At 36.6% G+C, this 12,425-nt stretch overlaps 1 protein-coding gene across 5 annotated transcripts in view; it reads left to right on the top strand.

Annotated features, from left to right (window-relative positions):
- LOC138691923 (zinc finger protein 583-like) overlaps nucleotides 1–12,425 on the top strand; it is a 37,663-nt gene that overhangs the window by 12,279 nt on the left and 12,959 nt on the right. For 2 of the 5 annotated variants that reach the window (XM_069814558.1, XM_069814556.1), the window contains exons 1-2: nucleotides 9,695–10,274; nucleotides 10,486–10,583. In XM_069814558.1, coding sequence (XP_069670659.1) covers nucleotides 10,256–10,274; nucleotides 10,486–10,583 — 117 coding nt within the window. In that variant the 5' untranslated portion in view covers nucleotides 9,695–10,255. Of the gene's footprint in view, nucleotides 1–9,693; nucleotides 10,275–10,485; nucleotides 10,584–12,425 lie in introns of those variants that run through there. The other 3 variants (XM_069814559.1, XM_069814557.1, XM_069814560.1) reach the window with 2 other exon arrangements.

Raw genomic sequence — 12,425 nt, 5'->3', positions numbered from 1 at the left:
CTATAATTATATTATGTTTATAACAACCATTAATTATTAATGAATGTGATAGGTGCATTAATAAATTTTCAATTAACTCTATTACTAAACGAAAATTGTCGTTTTATAAAGTTTTATTATGTCTAGCAGTATGAAACACCATAACATGATAACAATTTGGAGAAGAGTCAACCTTCTTATTGTCCGCCATTACTTATATTGCACAAAACAAACCAGTGTCTCCAACAAAGTGTACGGAAAGTCGCCAAAAAGTAGTTGTAAAGTCGCTAGATTTCTCATTATCAACAAAGAAAGAATAAATTTTGTCACTATGGAGTGCTGAAAAGGTCGCTAAATCCCTATTTAAGCAATATAACAGTTAAAAGAAATTGTCGTTGAAAAAGAGTTAGAGTCGCTAGATTGGCAACACTGAACAAACCTGTACAACATGGCCCGCATATCACATACTTCACCTGTTTATCCGATGTTGCCAAATCCTTTTCACATGAACTTAGATTGCATTTGAACCTAGGTAATTTGATCGCAGAAAAGTTTTATACAATAGAAGAAGTGTCTGAAGTCGGTTTACTTTCCGATCTTCGATCAAAGTTGATCTTTAATCAGGGAGTTTTAAATAATTGGGTCTAAATCTCTTACAAAATTCAACAAAAAGTTTGAGATGGTACCACGGCAACTTAAAAACAAACAAATCATCATGGTGCTTAAAATACTCACTAATTGGCTCTCAAATGGTTTTCTTTCCTGTATTTACTTGCTGAGGTTGATCAACATCAGCATGAAATCGAACCAGTGCATAAATTATCACGTTCCCTGTGACACACTCTTAGCAAGAAGCTCCCATACACTGATGACGTGTACAAAGTTAAAAGATACTAAAACATTTTATTTAACTCTATTTACTGTCTACTTACACCATCATGTTCGATCCTTAATTGCAACTGCTTTAAGAAAAAAGTCTTGGATAGTAGAAGAGGAAGTTTTTTGCCTTGCTACTAATGGCTCCTCTAGACGTATTGACATCATAGCGTATTCCCAGACTACCAAGAAAGGATATATAATTGATCCTACCATAAGGATTGAAACGGGGAGAAGCCAGCCGGAGGATGTCAATAAAGAAAAGATCAACATTTATCTGCTAACAGTTGATTACTTCAAAGCAAAATACCAGCTTGAAGACATTGAGGTGATTGGTCTTCTTATTGGAGCTCGTGGTGTGATTCCCAAGTTCTTTGAACGCTTCAGGAAGACTTTTGAACTACCACAGACACTTACCGCTGACATCATAACTTCAGTTTTGAAACGCTCTTGCCAAATTCTGAGTCATCATATTCACTCTGTTTAATTTTTTTTTATTCACTTTATATTCATATATGTTTATTTTAATTTTCTTTCTACAAAATTTATGTAAATATTTAATATTGTAAAATTCATGTAGGAGAGTATACTGAGTCCTTCTGGGCTACCTCCAATGGGAGGCAGTTATTATCTTATCTTATCTCATTTTACAGGGTTCAACAATGGACTGAAAGATTGGGCATACCTTACACTGAACAGACTGCAAGAAAGCTGTACAACAGGGTCGTATGCAGCCATCACTTTTCAGAGACTGACTTTAAAACAAAAGAGAAAAAAGGTCTCAACTGGTTGGCAGTTCCCTCTTTGCATGGCTCCACCCCGATTACACATCCAAGCACACAACCTAATCCTCTTCACCCTTCATCATTTATCCTCCCTACTACACTAATATTACCCGAAAATAAACCTACACAACTGTCTTCTGAAACAGACCTTAAATTCCTGCAGCCCTCCAAAACTTATCGAAGAAAGTCCTTAGCCCTACGTCCCTTGTCCTTCACCAAACAACACACTCCCATTCTACCAGAAGTAGACGACATACTTTCAGTGTCAGAGCCCTCTTCTACTGGGTCTGTTACTCAAAATGCTTGTGATAGGGAAGAAGGGAACATAAACATTCCATATTCCGTGCCATAGGTGGCTATCAAGATGATGCCACTTCAGTTCTCAAATAAAGTCATACACCAACTGCATGGGATGTTCTTTAACAATGTAATTCCTGGTAGGCCCTGTGAAATTTGTGGTGGAAAAAAAACTGCTGATGGACAGGTTTTCTTAGAGTTATCCAGTTTCCCTCGCCACCATTGTACTCTTGCTGTATCATCACACATTAAGGACCGATTTCACGAACATGTTACCAATCCACAATTAACTAATTGTAATTTAACTTAAATACGGAAGTTAAATCGTTTTTCATTCGTTTCTATTTCACCAAACTAATACTTATTTACTTATTGGCTTTTAAGGAACCCGGAGGTTCATTGCCGCCCTCACATAAGTCCGCCATTGGTCCCTATCCTGAGCAAGATTAATCCATTATCTATCATCATATCCCACCTCCCTCAAATCCATTTTAGTATTATCTTCCGATCTACGTCTCGGCCTCCCCACAGGTCTTTTTCCCTCCGGCCTCCCAACTAACACTCTATATGAATTTCTGGATTCCCCCATACGTGCTACATGCCCTGCCCATCTCAAACGTCTGGATTTAATGTTCCTAATTATGTCAGGTGAAGAATACAGTGTGTGCAGTTCTGTGTTGTGTAACTTTGTCCATTCTCCTGTAACTTCATCCCTCTGAGCTCCAAATATTTTCCTAAGCACCTTATTCTCAAACACCATTAACCTATGTTCCTCTCTCAAAGTGAGAGTCTAAGTTTCACAACCATACAGAAGAACCGGTAATATAACTGTTTTATAAATTCTAACTTTCAGATTTTTTGACAGCAGACTGGATGATAAAAGCTTCTCAACCGAATAATAACAGGCATTTCCCATATTTATTCTGTGTTTAATTTCCTCCCGAGTATCATTTATATTTGTTATTGTTGCTCCAAGATATTTGAACTTTTCCACCTCTTCAAAACTAATACGCATTTAAAATAAAATCAATTAATTTCGTACCAAATTAATTCATCAGTCTTCAGAATCATAGTAGAATCATAATTTCGAAGGTTATGTGCCTATTTAATGTAAGTAGTGATCTTTATAGAACTTGGACTCTCACTTTGAGAGAGGAACAGAGCTTAAGTGTGTTTGAGAATAAGGTTCTTAGGAAAATATTTGGAGCTAAGAGGGATGAAGTTACAGGTGAATGGAGAAAGTTACACAACGCAGAGCTGCACGCATTGTATTCTTCACCTGACATAATTAGGAACATTAAATCCAGACGTTTGAGATGGGCAGGGCATGTAGCACGTATGGGCGAATCCGGAAATGCATATAGAGTGTTAGTTGGGAGGCCGGCGGGAAAAAGACCTTTGGGGAGGCCGAGACATAGATGGGAGGATAATATTAAAATGGATTTGAGGGAGGTGGGATATGATGGTAGAGACTGGATTAATCTTGCTCATGATAGGGATCAATGGCGGGCTTATGTGAGGGCGGCAATGAACCTCCAGGTTCCTTAAAAGCCAGTAAGTAAGTGATCTTTATAGTGACTTCATTTATTATAATAAATTACTATGTCGTCATAAACACAGGTAACCTCAATACATATTAAAATCAGCGAAAATAAAAAGACTTTCGACGAAAAGATTTGTTAGTAGGTTATTTACGACGCTTTATCAACATCTCAGGTTATTTAGCGTCTGAATGGGATGAAGGTGATAATGCTGGTGAAATGAGTCTGGGGTCCAGCACCGAAAATTACCCAGCATTTGCTCATATTGGGTTGAGGGAAAACCCCGAAAAAATCTCAACCAGGTAACTTGCCCTGACCTGGAATCGAACCTGGGCCACCTGGTTTCGCGGCCAGACGCTCTAACTGTTACTCCACAGGTGTGGATGTTACGAAAAGAAGAAAGGTTGGAAATAAAGAATAAGAGATTTCAATGCAAAAAGAACTTCATTCCCAAATCTTCAGCAATATTCAACAAAAATAGGATAATATGAAAGTAGGTGCAAGAAAATATCATAGAAGAAGCAAAATGGAAGGACTTCGTGGATTTACGCTATTCCAAATGCCTTCAAATGTAATATTAGGCCTATAGAATAATTTTGTCGTTCATTTTACTTTAGTTCCTGCAGTTTAGGCAACTGAAGATTGATTGAACGTTTCTTCAATAAATGTATCATTTAAATAAATTATGAAGTAGGCTACTTAACTGTCATTTGTAAATTCTGAATCACCTTCTATATTTTTCAAAATGCCTATGTTTATGTTTTACTTTGCCTAAACCGCATTTGCAAATCTTTTTCATCCAATGTATTAAAATAATTTTTTCTTTCTGAAATTATTTTCGTCCATTTTGGGAGAAATCATAATTCTCAAATATCAAGTCCGTGTTTGTCCTCGCCATGATGAAAATTATTGTCGTTAATGGAGGTTTAATTATTTAAATGACGAAATATTGACCAATTAAGTTAAATGTAGTTTAATGAGAGCTCAAATCCCAATTTGTGTTGGTGAAATGCATTGTTCCTTTAAGTGTCAATGAAAAGGACTTTAAGTAACAAAGTTAAAAAAGCTTGTGAAATCGGCCCTAAATGTAACTAAAAATATAGAAAGGTTGGTGTGTGGACAAGGCTGTTAGCAAGTGACTGGTTTTGGATTGAAGTAAACGAATGACACATTTAAATTTTTTTTACTGCATTTGTAGAAAATGTTATCCACGAATGAATTTCTGTGATATTTAGAATATTATAAAATACCTCAATGGCCAGCATTTTGTTTTTCTGTTGTGGTACGAGGGGGATCCAGGAAATAACGACCTTTCGCACATACCTGCCGCGCAGCTGACTCCCCTTCCTTGTTTGAAGGTCAACTGGCTTCCTTAACATGTGTTGTCATAATGTTGTGAGTACTGGTTGCAACAAGTCGCCATTGTGCATTTTGTGTTACTTCAAAATGAACGACGTGATTGATAATCCCGCCGACTGTGAGGTGAGGAGTGTGATTCGATTTTTGAATGCCCGACATTTGAAACCTGCAGAAATTTACCGGCAATTGAAAGAAGTGTATGGTGATACTGTAATGAATGAAAGAAATGTGAGAAAATGGTGCGAAATGTTCAACAATGGGCGAACAAATGTCCACGATGAAACTCGATCCGGACGCCCATCACTCATCACAGAAGACCTGAAGACTAAAGTGAACGACAGAATCTTGCAAGACAGGCGCACATCACTCGACGAATTGCATATTGCCCTTCCTGACATTTCTCGTTCTTTGCTTGGTGAAATTGTGTCGCAACATCTTGGCTACCACAAAATCTGTGCACGATGGGTTCCACGGCAACTGAGTGACCAACACAAAACTCGGAGAATGGCCTCAGCATTGACATTCTTGATGCGATATCACACAGATGGAGACGCCTTTCTTGATCAAATTGTGACTGGTGATGAGACCTGGGTGTCTCACAACACCCCAGAGACCAAGCGCCAATGACGGCAGTGGCATCATCCCTCATCACCCAAGAAACCGAGAAAATTCAAACAGATTCTCTCAACACAAAAAGTCATGGCTACTGTCTTTTGGGATCGCAAAGGTGTTATTTTGCTGGATTTCATGCCAAAAGGCACTACGATCAATGCAAATCGTTATTGTGAGACTTTACGAAAACTATGGCGAGCCATCCAAAACAAGGGGCGAGGAATGCTTTCGAGAGGAGTTGTCCTTCTTCACGACAACGCTCGCCCGCACACTGCTGCTTCAACTCGAGAATTGCTGGATCAATTCGGTTGGGAAATCTTTGATCATCCGCCCTATAGTCCAGACCTTGCTCCTAGCGATTTTCACCTTTTCACTAAGCTGAAAGACTTTCTGGGTGGTACGCGTTTTGGAAGTGATGAAGAGTTGAAGAAGACAGTGAACACCTGGCTTAATGAACTGGCGGCAGAGGAGTATAACACGGGAATTCTAAAGCTAGTGAACAGATACGACAAATGTTTAAATGTAATGTAGGTGATGATTATGTAGAGAAGTAAAGGAAGCTTCAGTTATGTAACAGACTTTGTTTTTTCAAAGAAATATATTTTTTTTAATTATTACAACAAAACGGTCGTTATTTCCTGGATCCCCCTCGTATATATTTTGGCACATTTGTTCCACTATGGCCACATCTCTCTTTGTAGTATTATAATATTCCACTACTTCTCGCTTGTCAATTCTGAATGAGAATGCCACATTCTTGTTCTCCTTTCGTTTGTAGGAAACCACCATCTCTTTGTGTGGAAAAAGAAAGTTCCAAGCTTCCTTCCTTTGTCAGGCTGTAGTATAACAGAAGGAATATCGGGTTTATTTTTCCTCAGCTAATTTATAAAAAAAAAAAAAAAAATAGTGTTGTATGTTCTCGATGACATCTTAAATATAGGCACATATTCTACGTTCAGGTATTATACAGGGTTAGTTAAAAGTCCTGCATCACCTAAATAACTTTTGAAGCATATGGTTCATTGACACGATACTTGGTATGTGGACATAACCATATAGGCTAATTCACACGGGGAGAGTTTACAGGAGTCAAGTGCTTGGAGCAAGTCGACTTTCCTTTAACTTTCCCCGTGTGATACGGTCGACACAGTCAAGTTGTGACTTGGCGGTCAAGCAGAATTTGAGCTGACGACCTGTCAACTTTTATGTCCACTTTCCCGTCACGTGACCAACTTGACTCCACCACTTTCCGCGTGTGAATGCGAACTTGTAGCAACTTGGCAAGTAGAAAGTTTGTAGTTTTAGGCCTATTGTCGAAGTAAATTAATAATTATTAATAATGAGCGCCCCTAAGTGGAATTCCAACGACATCATAAAGTTTTTGAAAGTGTATGAGAAGTATGAACTTGTACGGAATATACGTGATAAAGAATACCTCAATAAAAACAACGGGAATTATTATTCCAGAAACTAGTCAGTGAACTCATGGAACAAGGTTTCGAGAACATAGACGTAGAAGTGGTTCGAAAAAAGTTAAAAACCTTTAAAACAGGACTCATTCTGAGGTGTTTCCTGTATTCTGCAGGACCTTCTTCAGCTAATTCTTTCAACAAGGTATTAGATGCACCGTGCATAATTCTTCTATGAATCCATTTCTTAACCCATGCTCTCTTTTCCTTTTTTTCAAGAATATTTTGTAATTCATGCAATAACAAGGCGCCAATTAGCTGCACACATGCCTGAATATGTGCTGGTGGCATCTTCAGTTTCACCAAACTAAAAATGCCAGTTCACTATTGATTTTTATTAACTATAACAGAATACAAGAATTCAAACACCACTACGAATACAACATTCAGCGCGCGCTTTTTTTTCAAGCATGGTTTCAAGTTTAATGTCTCCGTGTGATCACAAATATAGCATCAAGTTTAGAGGCTTCAAGCACTTGACTCCTGTAAACTATCCCCGTGTGACTCGGGTTTATACTAAGAACTCAATAATGGTATTACCGAGTTTTTTCTGCTTCTGTTTAACCAGAAGTAACTCCACTCTCATATATTAAATGGAACACCCAATATATATTTTTTATTTTTAACTAAGGCTCATTTAGAGCTTTTCAAAAATTACCCACACTTGATACTTCTGTACAAATTCAGTGTTGCTAAGTCAAGAAAACAGAAAAGTGTATCGAATATTAAAATAATAAAATACTCTACCTAAATAACTTTTGAAGCATACGGTTCAGTGATATGAAACTTGGTATCTGAGGATAACCACATGCTAAGCAGTCAATAATGGAATTCCCTAGTTTTTTTCTACTTCCGGTTTAACCGGAAGTAACTCCTACTCTCTTATTTTAAATGGAATACCCAATGTATATGTTTTTTCTTTTTGAATAAAGCTCATTAAGAGCTTTTCAAAAAGTACCCACACTTGATACTTCTGTACAAAATTCAGTGTTGCTAAATAAAAATGGAAGTGGTGCAAGATATTCCTAAAGCCTGGTTAAATCATTCCTTAAATGGTTTCTGTGATCGAGTGACACATTGTAAAGCAGCTGAGGGCTACCAATTTGAACACATAATTTAGAAGGTGAGCTAGCTTTGTTATGTTTTTGTTAAGGAAGGGGTATTTTATTATTTTAATATTCGATACACTTTTCTGTTTTCTTGACTTAGCAACACTGAATTTGTACAGAAGTATCGAGTGTGGGTACTTTTTGAAAAGCTCTAAATGAGCCTTAGTTAAAAATAAAAAATATATATTGGATGTTCCATTTAAAATAAGAGAGTTGGAGTTTCTTCCGGTTAAACCGGAAGTAGAAGAAACTCTGTAATACCATTATTGAGGTCTTACATGTGACTGAACCGTATGCTTCAAAAGTTATTTAGGTGGTGCGGGACTTTTAACTAACTCTGTATAATAAATGAAGAGTGTAAATACCGAAAATATATAGAATATTGTTAGATGCATTTTCTAAAAGTAGTATGATTCATTCCACAATTAGACATCTCACAAACATCTATGACTGATCACTGGGATCCAGAGTACAAAAGTACAGTTTCATTTGTAGAGGGAATACAAAACAAGGCTGGACTGAAAAATAAAGTACAATTTGATATACTGAGAAACGTGAGATAAAAGTACAATGAAGAATAATTCAAATGAAGTAAATGATATCGATGGTGTTTAGGTAAAAGGACTTATCCTACAAAAAAACAACACAATTATATTTTAATACATTATTATTAGTTATCGTTACCTTATATAAAGAATTGTAAACATAATTGTCAAAAAAACTCTGCTTTAACAAATGAGGATATGGGAACCGAGTAACAGCGGTATAACAGTATCATCTAAATGGAGGAAATGCCATTAAAAGATTACATGCTGACTAGTGAGTAGTGAGGGATGTGGCTGGTGGAAACCCTTCAATCTTCCTGGCTTGGTTGGAACAACCCACAGGTCAATAGTAGGTGTGACCCTGCAATCATATTGGAGGTCGTGAATGAGTGACATAGCTGCCGAAACGTAGGGTAAAACTGCTGCTCATTTAAAAACTGGTGCAGTAAAACTCAATTCTTACAGTACTGTGAAGCAAGAAGGCAAATGGAATAGCATTAACAACCAACCATTTTTTAGAATAACAAGGAGGCCGTTTGCAAATTTGAGGGTAGTATAGAGCTGTGACGAAGTACATGGGGAGAACAGATTTGCAGTATACTCTGATTTAAAATCCAATGGGTAAGCATGACGTCACAGCCAAACAAGGCGAACAACGTAACACTCGATTGTTCGAGAGCTAACCACCGAATAGGGATTATAAAGAATGGACACTGAGCGAATTTTCCTGTATTTTGTTTCTCTGTGCGCCAGCGTTTAGTTCCACTTTCAAGCGCTAGATGTTAGTGTAATCGAGCATAGACTAAGATAATAATTAAGAATAGAGTTGAGACGCAGGATTCAAACATCGCCTACCTTATTGCATAATCCAGTAACGCTTTGCTTCAAATAAATTCAAGTTAACAGCTTTTCCTTATTTCTCAGTGACGAACTAGTTGTAATAATAATATTTTATATTTCAGATATAATAAATTATATTATAAAATAATGTAATACATTATAAAATTATGTATCAAATTCGTTTAATATTTGTATATAATAAAATATAATATAGGTATATGGTTTTGCTTCTCATAAGAGTTTTGTTTTTCCATTTTCAGTGCTATCAAATCATTACACATTTTAATTGTTGTTGGGGTCAACGTCTCAACTCTCATTATAAAGGAACTCTAGAGTCTAGACATTACAGTTAATAACGGATTTATTATTTTATGGATCCAATTTATTTTATTTGAGTACATAATGTACCTAGATGTATTAATTATATGTGTTATATTTCCGCTGTGTCGACTGCTAGCTGGTGTGATGTCAGCGCCAACTCTAGGGAGAAAGCAGAATCTCACGCTCTAGCTGGCTTGAAGGTCATTGAAATCAGTTCGGCTACATCAAAGGTACCGACGCAAAGTGTCCATTCTTTATAATCCCTATTCGCTGGCTAGACCACGCAGTGAGTTCGGATTTTTTTATCTTTCGTAATTTGATACAATCATTCATTAACACACTCTTTGCACCCGTACGGCCAATAGTACCTGTAATATGAAAAAATTATCACGGCATGCTTGATCTGTATATAACAAGATAGATATTACTAAGTGCTCGTCCAAAACAATTTAGTTGAAATAATAAAATTATAACACGAGAATTTTTGGCGTTAAATAATGCCGGAATAATTTCATCAACTGAATGAAACGTTGGAACGGAAGTATGTATACAAATGTTATATTGCTAACCTCGTTGAAACAATACTTCCACGAGTATTTTTGTACAGCAAATAAAAAAAATGCTTTTGGGATATGTTCTAAAGTTTCAGAAAAACATAACGTAACAACTCAAAATAACTTAAATTCTTCTGAGTATATTAGGCCTATGTTTTGGAAATGAATGTCAATTTCTGAATTAATCGTTTGTTTCAGTTGACATGGATGTAATCAAGGCAGAACCTGAGGTCGATCCGTTGGCCACTCACGCAAGTGATAACTCTTATACAGAAGAGAAGAAGCCTTTTTCAGAGGTAGGGAATTGAAAGTCACATTAGAGAAGCGTAACATTATACTTTATGATAAAAAGTTAAGCATCTTCCAGTTAATATTGAGCAGATTATTTGGAAATAAATAAAACCAAGGTTACATCTTCGTACAATTAAGCATCATATTATCACTTATTACATACTCCACAAACTACACCTGTGGAGTAATGGTTAGCGCGTCTGGCCGCGAAACCAGGTTGCCCGGGTTCGATTCCCGTTCGGGGCAAGTTACCTGGTTGAGGTTTTTTCCGGGGTTTTCCCTCAACCCAATATGAGGAAATGCTGGGTAACTTTCGGTGCTGGACACCGGACTCATTTCACCAGCATAATCACCTTCATCTCATTTAGACGCTAAATAACCTAAGATGTTGATAAAGCGTCGTAAAATAACTTACTATTACATATATATTTCACTGACATGTTTCCAGCAATTCATCAAAGTTGCTTCATTGAGATATGATTTGAAATAATTATTAATAGAAATGTTTTTCTTTATCATTCAACCTAATACCTGAAATTATTTTACTTTTAATACATTTTATATGTAATTTACAGAGCAATTACTGCGGGATTTCAGAAAATATCAATACATTAATATATTATGCACTTACAGTAAAATTCCTGAAATGTGTCCTGTATCTGAAGTTTTCTTGAGTTGGTGTTCACTGTGACGAAATATAAAATACCCTTCCAATATAAATAATATAATAATGTCAATACTGACATAGTTGTAGTAGTAACAACAACAACAATAGTAATAATAATAATAATAATAATAATAATAATAATAATAATAATAATAATAATATAGCCACTTGGGTAACTCAGTTGGCTAAGGCACTTGTCTGCTGATCGAGAGTTTAGCTGCTTAGGTTGAGTTTTTTCCAAAGTTTTCTCCAACCTTAAGCAAATGTCAGGTAGTTATGGCGAATCCTTGGCCTCATCTCGCCAAATATCACCTTGCTATCACCAATCCCATCGACGGTAAATAACCGAGTAGTTGATACAGCGTCGTTAAATAAAGAACAAAATACCTAATAATATTAATAATAATAATAATAATAATAATAATAATAATAATAATAATTAGAATAGTAGTAGTAGTAATAGTAGTAATGAAAATACATAGTAGTAGTAGTACTAGTAATATAAAATATATACAGACGAGATTTACAATATAGTCTACTAGTACAACACAAAGTTTTAGTATCAATTTCATGAAGTGTTATTGAATGTCATGAATTCACCTACAGAATAGAAGGCGTGAGAAATTAGGTAGTAGTAGTAGTAGTAGCAGTAGTAGTAGCAGTAGCAGTAGCAGTAGCAGTAGCAGTAGCAGTAGCAGTAGCAGTAGCAGCAGCAGCAGCAGCAGCAGCAGCAGCAGCAGCAGCAGCAGGTCTTCGAAAATAAGCTCCGAAAGTGGAGGCAACTCCTCGTAATCATCCTGTATAATATAAACTGATGTTCTTCGTACATACTGCCGTCATAGTCTAGTATATACAGTCACGAAGCTTGGGTTTATAAGGGTACTAGGAACAATAGACTGTGCAGGTACAATTTCGCATTGTCTGTGATGAGGCGATAGTAGTGATCCTAGTGGTTAGCAACCAGAGGTCTGCATCGGACGTTTTCGCTCGAGCGCCAATTAGTTCATAGCATAATCCGATAGGTAGCGCACATGCATGATGGGTAAAATTGTCACGAGCGATAAATTGTCGAACGGTATAAGCCGAGCGTTAGACATTCATTCTTGTTACAGTGATGAACTGTGTAGTAACATCATAGATGTTTATCATTTCAAAACTTTGCAGTGTTTAACTAACCTCT

This window comes from Periplaneta americana, chromosome 16 (assembly GCF_040183065.1).
Source record: "Periplaneta americana isolate PAMFEO1 chromosome 16, P.americana_PAMFEO1_priV1, whole genome shotgun sequence".
Classification (NCBI taxonomy): Eukaryota; Metazoa; Arthropoda; class Insecta; order Blattodea; family Blattidae; genus Periplaneta; species Periplaneta americana.
The sequence above is the reverse complement of the archived record's forward strand: the minus strand, read 5'-3'. Positions and strand labels throughout refer to the sequence as shown.